Raw genomic sequence first — 13,074 nt, 5'->3', positions numbered from 1 at the left:
ATTTATGGCTATTGGACAGATAACCAGTTCCATAAACTCACTGATTTTAATCATAAAGTGAAAGCATTCCTTAAAATCAAACTTTAAAAGGCTGTTCAGGACAAACTGTTTATATGGGACAGTTAGCACTATAATAATGCATCACCAGCAACTGCAGTATAACTAAAGCAACATACTGGCACATAATCAACAACTTCCTTCCAATGAACCATGAGCAACACCTTATTTTGGAATTGTTGTATTCTTGGAATTAAGGGCAGGGTGCAGAGCAGCAGAACTCAGATAAATGATAACCATAGCTGGGAAAAGGAACAGTAAACAAAGCTGTAGACCCAAGCAGAAAGAGCAGAACACTCCTCCACACACACTACTTTGCAAACAGGTGGTGGTTCACATCACAATAGATAATGGTTCATCTAGAGGCTGTTTTAGTGAAAAGGTGCTTCCAACTTCTGACATATTAATGCAGAATCCTCCATAGTAAACATAGTTGCCTTTTAGATGACTGGGGTGTTTCCTAGGTGTGGTAGGAGAGGGGGTTGTTGGGAATTGTGTGCTTCTACTTGGAGTTCAAAAATTGCATCTAGTTAGTGTGCTACTTAGAACTGTGATTCCTTAATGTTTTTGTCAGGGGGGAAAACCGTTCAGGAAACTTACCAGTCACATGCTGACAGATACAATTCACAGGTATGAGGTGGGACTGCAGTGTATATTTAAAAAAATTAAAACTCACATACACTAGTCCAATATATAACATCACTTAAAAAGACCTTTGAAAAGAAGTGTGCAGTATTTCAAACTCACATTCTTCCTGGTGCAGCATTTAATCTTCTAACTAAGTATGTATTTATTATACTTTCCTTCTTTGGGGGTTGATTTTACATGTTAAAGAAGCTTCTGCCAATCCTTACGAGGTAGTTTTGCAGTAAATCTTGTTTGTGTGGGGAGGGCAGAAGGGCCAGAGCAGTTTTTAGGGTGACTGAGACCTCTAGTGCCCATTCCTTTCATTGCATGGCTGATGTTTTTCTCCTGTTTTCCCCCTCTCAAACAAAAATATGAAATTACTCATGTTCCTAATGAAGTGGTAACTATGGAATTGATTGGATAACTCATCCCTTTCAGTTTCTGCCTGTTCATGTTCCTACTGAGGAAGAAAAGAATGATCCAATTCTTTTTGCCAACAGAGTCCGACAAACCATGGCAAAGTAAGTAACTGATCATCAATAAAACCTTTGAGAACTGTTCCTTTATATCCAGCAATTCCACATAAAGCCTAGCCATAATGTACAATTCAGTCAAGTCCTGTACATAAGAATGGCTCTAGATTTTCACTAAGAGGTGTCAAACCCCTATACTAGATTACCCTTACTGTTTTTAAATGGAGCATAAGGAAGGTTGTCTTACATTGGAACATAGTATATTCAATTCATAGAAAACTGGAATAAAATGGTCTCTTCTTGCTTGGGTGATAGTTTGTTCTCCAGCATTACTGGGCTGCATTTACAGGATGGTAAATCTTAAAACCTCATGGTGCTGCCATAACATAGTTTCACAGTGTGGTTTCACAGTTTCATGCAATGGTAGGGATTGCTTTGTCCTACTTGCAGCAGTGCAAGAATGAATTACCATTTGTTTCACATATCAGAGAAGGGAAACCATCAACAAAAAGTCATTTTCATATAAGAAATTGATTTTGCTTTTTCTTTAATTTTATTTCAGTGCTTTGAATGTGCCAGTCACTGATCACACTTTTGAAGATTGCAGACTGATGATTTCAGCAGGGCAGTTGACTTTACCCATGGAAGCTGGGCTGGTGGAGTTCACCAAAATTAGCAAGAAACTCAAGTAAGGGAAGTTTTATCTCTTGGTAGTGTAATTAGAAAAGTGCTGCAGGTGTTGGTGGCCTCCTGCCAAAGATTAAATAACCAGAGAACAGACTTGGCCATGTAAAATCTAGTATATCTATGCATACAACTTGCATAAACTACAGGGAAATGAGAGATGAGGGAAATCCCAGTAAGGACTAATCCCAAGTAATTTTTGTAATTTGAAAAGATTGTTCTCACCAAAGGGTGAGAAAAGCAGAGCAGTACCTATTTTAAGCACTCAATGGTAATCTTGGTTCAAATTTAAATTTCTTCAGTGGTGATGCACGGGCAGCTTGTGGCAGGAAGTAAAAAGCTTTCTTTCCAGCCTGAAACTTCAGCTTACTGTTCTTAGTTTTACTGTGCAGCCATGTGTCCCTAGTGATGTCAATTTTTTTCTGTCTGGATGCAGTGGAATTTGAGGACTGAGCCATGTAACCATACTCCATCAAATAACCTGGCATGGCTGTGGTGAAATCTGAATGTGTCCAATAAATCTTGACTTACTATTATGTGCTAAATATCCATTTATGGAACTCCATCAGGAAGAGTTACATGGCAATCTATTCTTACCAAGGTGCAGAGTTGTGTTTCTGCAGAGATCTGACACTTCTGAGGCTCTAGCAATACTGGTGTTTGGATAGAGAGTTTGCTAATAGAGCTGAGACCTCTGTAAGGAAATACTTACCCTAGAGCATGATGCAGCAAAATATTGCTACACCTGAATTTATGGTAGTGAAAAGCTCTCTGCTGGAGTAGCCTAGTAACTGGACAGACAGTTCTAGGTTTGAGAAGTCATTCTGTAGAAGTCTGACAAACCCAAGCATTGAATGGTCTGCTTTTAATATTAATAACCAAAGGGGAGCAGTCCCTAATTACTGATTTAAAGTAAAATATCTGGTCTGAAGCATTAGAAATGTTGTGCACACATGCTGTGAGTGGCAGTTTTTCATCTCTGTGCACTGTAATAACTCCTACTGAAATTCCATCTGTCCAAGAACTGCTGTATAGAAACATCTCCTCTCCCTCATGTTTGCATAGCCTAAAATGGAATCATGTCAGAGAGCAGCTGGATACTTTTGCTGCTATTGCAAGTGCTTCCAAAGGGGGAAGAATTGGAATTGAAGAGTTTGCTGAGTACTTGAAGCTGCCTATTTCAGATGTCCTCAGAGAGCTGTTTCTACTTTTTGACAGGGTGAGTAATTGGTTAACTGACTTGTTGACAATATTTTGTTAGAAATCACATACCAGAAGGATATTTATTCTAATTCATTATGTACAACTTACTAAATGGTTCTTGGTTAACAGTTTCTGTAAGCAAGGTGGGTGACAAGGTTTTCTCTTACCATAAGAGCTTTCCCAGCTCACCATCACTGTTCCTGATCAATTAGCCTTAGCAGTGCACTGTCCTTGGGAGGCCATGGTATATGCTGATTTAAACTCTTTCAGGATTTTTCCACATGAAAAGTTTTTACAAGTTTTAAAATAGGAGAGAGTCAAACATATTTCCTGAACTGCTGATTGCCTTGAAGCTCTAGCAGAGCTAGGTACTCATCTTTTGTCATTCCTGCCTCCCCATCTTGGACCATTGGCTCCTGAGCCATGTATTCTGTCCTGAAGCACAGGACCTAGTCAGAAATGTGCTGTGGAAACCAGAGTAATTCAGGGCAATCATACTCCTTTCACTTTCTTTATATGACACAACATCAATGACTAGAACTAGCAAAGTGATGCTCAATTCAGTAAAAATTTGAGGTAATAAAAGATTGTGAAAACAAACAAATGCAAGGCTGCATTAACCTTTAAGGAGATCAGCACAGCTCAGGAACAGTCACGCTCATCTAATTCAAATTGCTTCAGGTATGAGCACAGGTATTCTGAGACTTCTGCTTTGTGGGTTTCAGCCTCATTATTCTTCTTTTAAATGGTTCCTCAAATCACATAAACATAATGCAAAGAAGAAAAGAAATAGAGGTGTATCGACACGTGACAGAAACTAGTGAGACATAACTGCAGCCAGAGACATGCACAGACATGGTGAAGTCTAAGGATGCAGATAAACTGGGTTTTGCCCACACCCAAGTCAGACACAACACAGCTTCAGAGAGCTGCAGAGCGCTGGGTCTCCGAGGGACTCGCTTCAAGAAACCTTCACCATGTTCCTTGCTAAAGCTTTGCTGAGTGGAGGAAGCGGCAGCAGTCGTGGAGGAGGCCTTGCCCGAGGCCTTGGAGGGCTCCTGGCAGGGGGTGGAGGCGCAGGGAATGTTGGAGGACTTGTTGGAGGTCTCGTCAGCCTTATCAGCGAAGCAGCAGCTCAGTATAACCCAGAGCCACCCCCAACTCCTCGCACTCATTTTACCAACGTGGAAGCTCAGGAGAGCGACGAGATCAGGCAGTTCCGCCGCCTGTTTGCCCAGCTGGCTGGGGATGATATGGAAGTGTGTGCCACGGAGCTGAGGGACATCCTGAACAAAGTCCTGTCCAGACACCAGGACCTGAAGACGGAGGGCTTCAGCTTGGACACGTGCCGTAGCATGGTGGCCGTCATGGACAGCGATGGCAGCGGCAAGCTGGGCTTTGAGGAGTTCAAGTACCTGTGGACCAACATCAAGAAGTGGCAGTGTGTGTACAGGCAGTGTGACCCTGCTCGGTCGGGCCGTGTGGGGAGAGCCCGGCTGCCCCAGGCCCTGCAGGCCGCGGGGTTCCAGCTGAGCGAGCAGCTGTGCCAGCTCATCGTGCGCAGGTACGCGGCCGAGGACGGCGGCGTGGACTTCAACAGCTTCATCAGCTGCCTGGTGCGCCTGGACGGCACGTTCAGGGCCTTCAGGGCCCTGGAGCAGCGCGGCAGCGGCCGCGTCAGCGTCACCATGGAAGACTGGCTGCAGCTGACCATGTATTCCTGAGGGCCTGGCAGAGGCAGCTGTCTGGAGGGCTGCAGTGCTCTCTGTGCCTTTACACTTTCCAAGGCAGATGTAGCTAGTGCTAAATGGCTCAGCTTCAGGTGTAGTGATTCCTCTTGTGCATGCACTAGTCTGCTTTGCTTTGTGTAGGTTGTTGATTGGGCAGTTGCATAAGTCTGTCTTCAGAAAATTCTAGACTCTAAGGTTAGTGAATATATTGGAAAGATCAAAGCTTAGTTTCTTTTTCATGTGAAGTGGCTTGTATATGAATATAACTGTTATATGAAAAAGCTCCTAAGTTTGCTGTTGATGTTGCTGTTCTGATTTGTCAGCAGTCACTAAGCTGCAATAAAGGCTGTTTGCCTGAAGGCAGTCAGTTGTAGAGTCTTGTGCAGTCATTTCTAACAAGGGGAAAATGAGTAGCAATAACTGTAATGATCAGTGAACTTATATAATCATTCAATTTCCTTTCTAATTCTGCTTTTTCATGCTTGGCTGCTGAAGCAAAACCTCAGTTCTACTGTCATGGCCAGGACAAAATTGAAGACTTACACGAGGCTACTTCTGCAATGGTCTTCTCCTTCCTACAGTTCTATGAACTTTTCTCTCTTTTCTTCAAGCCTAAGCATAGTTATGAAGCAAACAACTTAAAATACTACATTTATATTTAGAGAAACTTGAAATAATTATGCAGTCACATAGCAGACAGACAGCCAAAGTCAACCTCTGGCTATCTGAGTGAAATTTCACCAGAGTGCAGCATCCCACACTTGAGTCAGTTATGTAGTTCTGGCTAATAAGTCAACTTCTGAGTAAAAAAAAAAAAAAAAAAAAAAGTAATAACATGAACTGTCAAAGGTGCATTTCTCTGAATTAAGGATTACATTGTTGATCAAAACAGCTCTTGCACAAGGCAGATTTCTTGGCAAGGCTCTGCTGCTTTAAAGGAAAATTGTCTTGGGTGTGTGCGAGTTGGCTGGAGTGTGAAAAGATGAGTTAAATAGGCAGCCTGGCTCTAGAGGCAGTCTCCAGATGTGAGAGTCCTCATGCCCCAGGGACACAGCAGTGACTCCTTGAGAAATACCACACAATACCTGCAGGCCATCTGCATGTTCATGGGGTGCTGTGGTTTGGTTTGATTTGGTCTGTAAATTTCCATAGTTTTAATTTCTAAATCTTGCACTTACACTTGGCAAATAGTATTTTTCAAATTGATGAGATATCCTCCCTGGTATACTGCAGAAACCTTTTACTTGAAACTAACTTAAAATTTGTGCCCAGACCTTTTCCTCCTGCACTTTGATTAATAGCAAACAGAAAAATATTCATATTGTCCCAGAGAAAAGAGGCAAGTTCCTTCCTAATGGCATTCAGCCTCCTCCCAGTTCTTCAGTGGAAAAGCACTCAGTTATCCATTGTGCCACACAGTGCCATTTGGGCTCTGAGTAATAGAAAAGTGAGCAGGAGGTAAAGTGTGACACCTCCTCAAAAGTATTGATTCAGTAGTGCTTTTAAACTTTATGCTGCATCTGGCTTGCAGTCCCTGTGCAAATCTAAATGGACAATTCTTATGACAGTGCAACTTTCTTGTTTTCCAAAGTCTAAGATTTGTGTTAAAAAAAAAAAATAACAACAAAACCCCGGTTACCATAGCATGCTGTAGGGGAAATAGTAGCAGAAAGCTGGCTTCCTTAAGGAAAACAAAAGTTGTTAAGGTTACATTATATTTTGATTGTTTTGTGTGGCATAACTGCAAATACCCAAATTCTGATGTTCTACTTTGCCATTTAGAGAACTCAGTTCACACGTTGCTTCCTTAAAATATTCTTGGGTGCATAGGCTGCAAACACTGTTAGATAGGTGTAGAAAGACAATTGCAGCTGAATTTTGCTGTGGTGTTACACAAGCACTGAAGGTTTCCCTGTATGTTCAGTTTAACATCCATTTCTTTTTCCAGGCAGCAACCCCTTCATTTCTCTTTAACCAGAATGCCAGAGCATTTGGAAGTTAGCCAGCATTCTAGACTTTAGTAGAACTAGTCACAACATGATCTTGCAAGCATAGTAACTTTATTTCCTACTAAAATGGCTGGAGTTCTGTCTATCAGATTGCACTCAGTTTTGATTACTGAGTTTTGCACTTTAATGAAAGTAATATGACCTTTATTATGTCTTTTTTCTTGCCATATATCCATGTGCAGCCACAGCTGTGTTAACTTCTTTCAGAAGTTGTTTTTAATTAAATAATTGTAGTTTACTTCCCAATTCTTTTACTGGGATACATATTCTTAACTTTGAAAATAAATTTTTTAAGTATTTTAATCACATCAAAAAATCCTTTGCTAAGAATACAGTCTACAAAACTGTCCAAAAATAATATTCTATGGAGCCTTGAACAATTATTATCTGCATTCTTGCTGCAGTTGTTTTAAGACTTTGTGTTTGTAATGTTACACTTTAAAGTTAGATCTTTTATCTCTGAGGAATACAATGTAGACAAAATACTGAAAGTCAAATTCTGTTCACCACAATGAGAGCACAGATTTGTAAATAAAACTACGTGTATGGGACAACATTATCCTTTTCTAATGATTAAAAGCTGTCAAAAGTTACAACCCTTAGACACCCATGAAAGTAACTTAAGAGTTTGTATCTTATTTGTATCTTTGCTCAAAAGTTTCCCTGAAATTCTTGGGCTTCTGAAGTACAAGATGTTCAAAGTCAATCAAAAGATCAATCAAAAAGATTAATTAAAAGATTAGATGGTTAGACCATCAATATAAAGAAGATAGCAGTTGTCTATGCAAGAGGGTCCTGCATTGGTTTTGAAGGCTAAATAAAATTATAGTTTAGACGTTTTAAATCCTGTGAAATGTCTAGCTTGATGATGGCAAGTTAGTAATACTGATTTCATTATATTATTACACATATTTTGTTAATCAAGAACTATCTTAAAATCTAAATTCAATTACTAAAATCCCTGTTTCATAGCACCCAATGTTTTCAAAGCACTCTACAGAGCAGCCTTAGCTTTTTGCACTGTTCAGCAGCAGGAAACCAAGAGCAGGAAGGTTAAGATTGGTATTCTCAAGTGGACATTAGAAGTTGGTAGAGAATCCTAGTCTAGCTCTTTGCTGCAGATTTACCCAGCAGACCACTCCTCTCTCACGTGGCTGAAGATGTTTTGTGCTGTTCTGGTATGTAGGGACTCCACTTTCTAAGAAAATGTTTTTCTTCTTGAAATGCAAAACACACTATCCACAGAGGGAACTCTGCTTTACACTTCAGTTTGCTTATAAAACATTTTTGATGAATGCCCTTATTGTGAATATTCAAAATAATGAACTACTTGTCATCTCTGTTGTGCTGTCATTACCTGCTCTGTGTTCCACCATCTGAGATTTGCACATGGTTTTGCCCAGACTGATACTTCCCAAAACACTCAAGAAACTTCCAGTGTGGTGACAGAAACACTACTGGCATAAGCATAGATTTCATCAGGCATCTGCCACTCTCCCTATCTGCAAATATAATGCAGCTTACACAGAATTAATCACAAATCCTATCAATGCAAGCTTCAAATGTTTTGTTGATGTAGCTGTGTAGTTAACATATTGAAATGTTTGTTCAGATCAAAACTGGAATTGTTACAGAGGCTGTTCCAATGAATTCCTTGTCTTTCTGGCTTTAAGGGTAGGACAGTGCATTGGCCTCCAAACAGCATTTAGGGCAGTGCATAGGCTTCAAAGAAAAGCTTAAGATAAACCAGGTAGATTTGGTTGTCCTTTCACTGACATTATTTTATTGCTGAAGGTTCAAACTCAAAGCAACAGCCTCACTCTTGGCCTGTTAATTCTGGATTGTTGCATTGGTCTCTGAACTTCAGCAAGTGCCAGTGCTGCATGCACTGCTACAGTGACCTCAAACACCTGGATTCCAGTTATTCTTAGAGCCCTCCTGAAGGCCATGTACTAAAAGAAAACTTTAAGTTGTTTTAAATCTTTTTTGTTTGTGTTATGTTTGTTCATGAAATAGAAATCTATACCCAGTTCAGCTACTGAAAACATGTATATATTGCTACTCCAGCCTTAGTATCACAGATTTAGTGAGCTCTTAGGTTTTTTCCCAGGAAGAGCAAGAACCTCTAGTATTGTAAACTGTCTTAGTGCATGTGTTGTGTTTGATTTACAGAAGAGTTTTTAAAGTGATTTGCAGTATTAACTATAACTACTGCCATGCATGTTTGGTTCCAGAATGGAGATGGCACCATTGACTTCAGAGAGTATGTAATTGGTTTGTCTGTTCTTTGTAACCCAGCCAACACAGAGGAGACTATTCGGATGGCATTTAAGGTAAGTTCAATTCAGTGTAAATCTACAAACCTGACAAATCAAGGCTGACTGTAAGTCTGTTAGCTTTCAAATCATAAGTTTATAGCTTCAATCTGTTATGCAAATGTGAGTAATTCTCTTAAACCAATTGACATTTAGAGTGTGAAAGGGAGGGGAAGAATTGCAGGCATCATAGAGAAAGGTTTCAAAAGCCATCTGAAGGCACTAATGAATATGTAACTTGGCAGGCTAACTCCAAAAATGATTCAGCAGCACTTGTAGTTTTTTTTGCCTGATGTTTTTTTCTGCTGTGATTCTTCAATGTCACAATAGATGGAGTAATATCCTCTTGTGGGTCAAGCCTCACTAGAGTCATTGTTCTTAACAAAGAGGAGGGGAAAAAAATCAAGGGCTGTTGAGGACTGGTGTATTCAAAACTGGGCTGGGTCTAAGAACTGCTGGCTTGTCCTGTGGTGCCCTGATGGTGCAAGCAGTCAAGGAGCAGTAGCTCCTTTCACATTTCAGGTACATGCAGGCAGTACATGACCAGGGATGCCCCTGCTGTGAATCCTTGGCTCGTTTTTTAGAGCTCTTTGACACAGGTCCAGTTGTTTCACCCATTAATCTGGTCTTATGAACTCTATTGAGCAGCATACTGAGGTACTGCTCTTGTTAATTGCAAACTGGGTTCTTCCTAGTACTGATACATACTTGGGAAGTACCAGAGGTTTTGTGGCAATCCATTATATCCACTGGCTTCTTTTCAGATAAGCACTAGAGCTTTCCAAAGTGATTTGTTCATTTTTAGGGATGTTTCATCAGTACAGATTCCTATGAAGAAGCAAGCCTAGCAGCTAGTGTTGCAGTTCCATTGTGTTGTTTCCTAGACTATACTCTTCAGTATCTTAACAAGTGTGCTGGTTATAAAATCAGTAATTAGATTTAATTTCCATTTTCAGCACAAAACAGCTGGTTCAGCTGGTAAAAGCCTGCTTCAGTCTGAAATGGAGCTATGGCTTCCCTTTGCTATTTGTTTTCTGTGCCACTGAATGTCTTTTCCTTCACAATGGCAAAGTTAGCCTGTAGCAAGTATTTAAGGATTACAGCCATCCATCCCTTGTATTTCTCCAGGGGTGATTCATAGCAGATGGTTACTGTCACTGCTCAGGATGATCACTGATCAACTGCCTGCATTCCAGGAACCAAAATTCCTTGTTAATTACAATTAATTCCTTAGGGAGTGGTCAATCACATACACTAAAATTTAGGTATGTCAGAGCATAAACTATGATAGCAAGTTTAATCTGATAGCAGATGTGCCATAACCTAATGAAAATGGAGATTAAAACCTAAGGTGTTCCAGTATAGACTGGCTGAATCCAGTAGACTCTTAGCATAGCTCATGGTGACAAAAAACAAACATCTTTGTTTACATTTTATCTGTTTTGTTTTATTTTTATCAGTGAACCAACACTGTGAGGTTTGTTCGTTTTGGCAGAATGTTCTATTCCCAGTTACAGCATGGACATTGCTGTGCAAAGTGTCTGCTTAGTCTTGTTCCAGGCTCTTCAAATCCCAGGCATTGTTGACAGAGCTCCTGAATGCTAGAAAGCCACATGAGTGGCTAATGTGCACAGAGGGTTCATAGGCAAAGTGATGCCAAAGTATTTCTACACCTTGTGTCCCTTCCAGCTCTTTGACATGGATGAGGATGGCACTATAACAGAAGATGAGTTTGCTTCTATCATTCAGTCAGCACTGGGGCTGCCTGATCTTGATGTTTCTATGCTCTTTAAAGAAATAGATGCAGATGAAACCGGGAAGCTCTCCTATGGTAAGTTACATCCTTTTGTTAGAAAGAATATTCTGATAGTCCTATTGACAGGGAGTTTCCTTTTTTAATTCCCTCAGATTCCCTGATGGTTCTCATAACTTGTTTCTGGGGAGAACTGTTGAAGTATCACTTTGTGTCACTCCTGGATTTTTTTGGAGGGAACTAACTGGAGATCAGCTTCAGTGAAAGAAGCAGGCACTGAAATTTTCTTTGATTCTGTTGCTGCACTATAGCATCTGTGGTTTTTGATGTTTTTCAGAGGAGTTCAAGGAGTTTGCACTCAAGCATCCAGCATATGCCACGTTGTTTACTACATACCTAGATCTACAGAGACACCAGTTGAGTATGTTTGAGGAGCATGACACTGAGCCACCCAAGGGCAAGCACAGCTCAGTTAGGAGCACAGCTCTGGTCTCAGAAACAACACCCCTTGAAAGAAATAAAGTCTGTCCTGAAGGCAATGAGGAAGATAGCTCAAGTACCTCTGACAAAAAGGATGACTGAAAGAGTTAAATAATTCAGCTAAGAATTCTACAGGATTTTTTCGCCAGCTGTTCATAAGCACAACTGATGTGAAGTGGAAATGGAAGTTACAAATTTTAAAAAGTTTTTTTTTTGTTTTTGTTTTGCTTTCATATCAGGAGGAGTTACTCCTTTTTGATTGTAAGGGGAAAAACCACTGCTCAGTCCTTAGTGTCAGTATCACAGTACTGGGAAGGTTGGTTGTTCAGTGTCTTCCAAGTTCATGCTTCCACAAAAGTGACAGGTGTGCTAGGAGGGGTGTGAGGCACCAGCACTGCAGTGACCTCTCAGAATGGAGACTGAGGAGGCCACTTGGCTAAAAACTAGTGGAGCTTTCAGTGCTGCTCAATTCCTCTGCATCCCCAGCATTATTAAGGGAAAAAAATTATACTAGAGTGTTTTAATTTGCAATATCATTTAGCTGTTCTCAAGTTTCTGAGACACAGGAGTGTCATGAGTTACAGGAAGCTGAGGGTTGAAGATTATGCTTTTTTGGCTGTCCTTAGATTGCCCTTAACTTCTTATGAACCAGAAAGCCTAAGCTTCTGAACAAGACATGCTGGTTCACTGATGTTAACAGAAACCACTTTAGACCTGAAGGCTGGTGACAGATGGAAATGGCTGCACTTCTAACAACAAAAAACTAATTGGAATTCCAAGATAGCAGTTTACAGTCTAGAGGAAAATGCAGACAGTAAGACCTAAGAATTAATGGACTATTTCAAAATAAATACCATGTTGTTTACAGTAACAACTGTTCAGGATCACATTGGGAGGAGCATTTCAAACTTCAGTATATTCTTTATTTTTGCAATTATCAACAGAGGAATGTGACCTTGCTCTGCAAAGCTTGAAAGACAAATCTGCTGTCAAACCATAGTTCTAGTACTTAGTATCTACTCTAAAACTGTCTCCTAGAAACCAAGTTTGCATTACTGTGCCATTACTCAGTGTTCTTGGGGTTTGCTTCAAAACCAAACTCTTTCTAGTCAATAATTTGAATATGTTTTGCCTCAGTCCTCTCTAGTGCACTGGAAATTGGTCCTTTACCTTTTTCCATCCTTCATCTGAATGCACTTTATGCAGTATTTAAAATATATAGCTATTTAGGCAAATACTTCTCACTAAAAACTTGGAATGAATGAAATGAGAAAATATGCTCAAATTAAGACTGAGATGAGCAAAGCCTAGACTGTCTAGTACCAATAATAGCCAACTTTCAGCAGGTTTTCATATGTGAAATGGTAACCTCTGCCTCTAAGTTATTGCTTGCAGTCTGGCCACAAGCTCATTGCCATGTTCTGCTTTCTCTGTTTATAATTGTGCCTCTCCTGATGTTTCATGTGCTTAAAATAAATCTATATTTTTTGAAAGACTTTACTTCAACAACTGAGTCTTTTTAGTACAGTGGGAAGGGTACTTTGTCTACCATAAGGGGCTGGGGGGGAGTTTCCAGGAAATCATGCTGAAGATGTCTTACCTTGGTAAACTCAGTGCAGCCTGAAGTTGGCATTTTCAGTTCTTTATATGATGGCACTTTGCTTTGTGGTTGGGCTGGAAGAGAGGACAGGAGCAGTGCTCTCCCAAAGAGTTAATTCTGGATTATGATACAATGTGGATTAT

At 40.2% G+C, this 13,074-nt stretch overlaps 2 protein-coding genes across 2 annotated transcripts in view; both read left to right on the top strand.

Moving 5' to 3' along the window:
• LPCAT2 (lysophosphatidylcholine acyltransferase 2) overlaps positions 1-12,827 on the top strand; it is a 29,531-nt gene extending 16,704 nt beyond the window's left edge. The window contains exons 9-14 of the mRNA XM_056500805.1: positions 1,123-1,205; positions 1,720-1,845; positions 2,907-3,060; positions 9,018-9,116; positions 10,788-10,929; positions 11,189-12,827. Of these exons, the coding sequence (XP_056356780.1) occupies positions 1,123-1,205; positions 1,720-1,845; positions 2,907-3,060; positions 9,018-9,116; positions 10,788-10,929; positions 11,189-11,433 (849 nt within the window). The 3' untranslated portion in view covers positions 11,434-12,827. The remainder of the gene's footprint in view (positions 1-1,122; positions 1,206-1,719; positions 1,846-2,906; positions 3,061-9,017; positions 9,117-10,787; positions 10,930-11,188) is intronic.
• On the top strand, positions 3,109-7,800 carry CAPNS2 (calpain small subunit 2). Its single transcript, XM_056500806.1, is given in 2 exon segments — positions 3,109-3,972; positions 3,975-7,800. Coding segments are annotated over 2 exon segments (867 nt in total). The 5' UTR covers positions 3,109-3,899; the 3' UTR covers positions 4,769-7,800.
• Positions 12,828-13,074: the final 247 nt, after the last annotated feature.

The sequence above is a fragment of the Oenanthe melanoleuca genome, chromosome 11 (genome assembly GCF_029582105.1).
Source record: "Oenanthe melanoleuca isolate GR-GAL-2019-014 chromosome 11, OMel1.0, whole genome shotgun sequence".
Classification (NCBI taxonomy): Eukaryota; Metazoa; Chordata; class Aves; order Passeriformes; family Muscicapidae; genus Oenanthe; species Oenanthe melanoleuca.
This window is presented reverse-complemented; position numbering and strand designations above follow the sequence as displayed.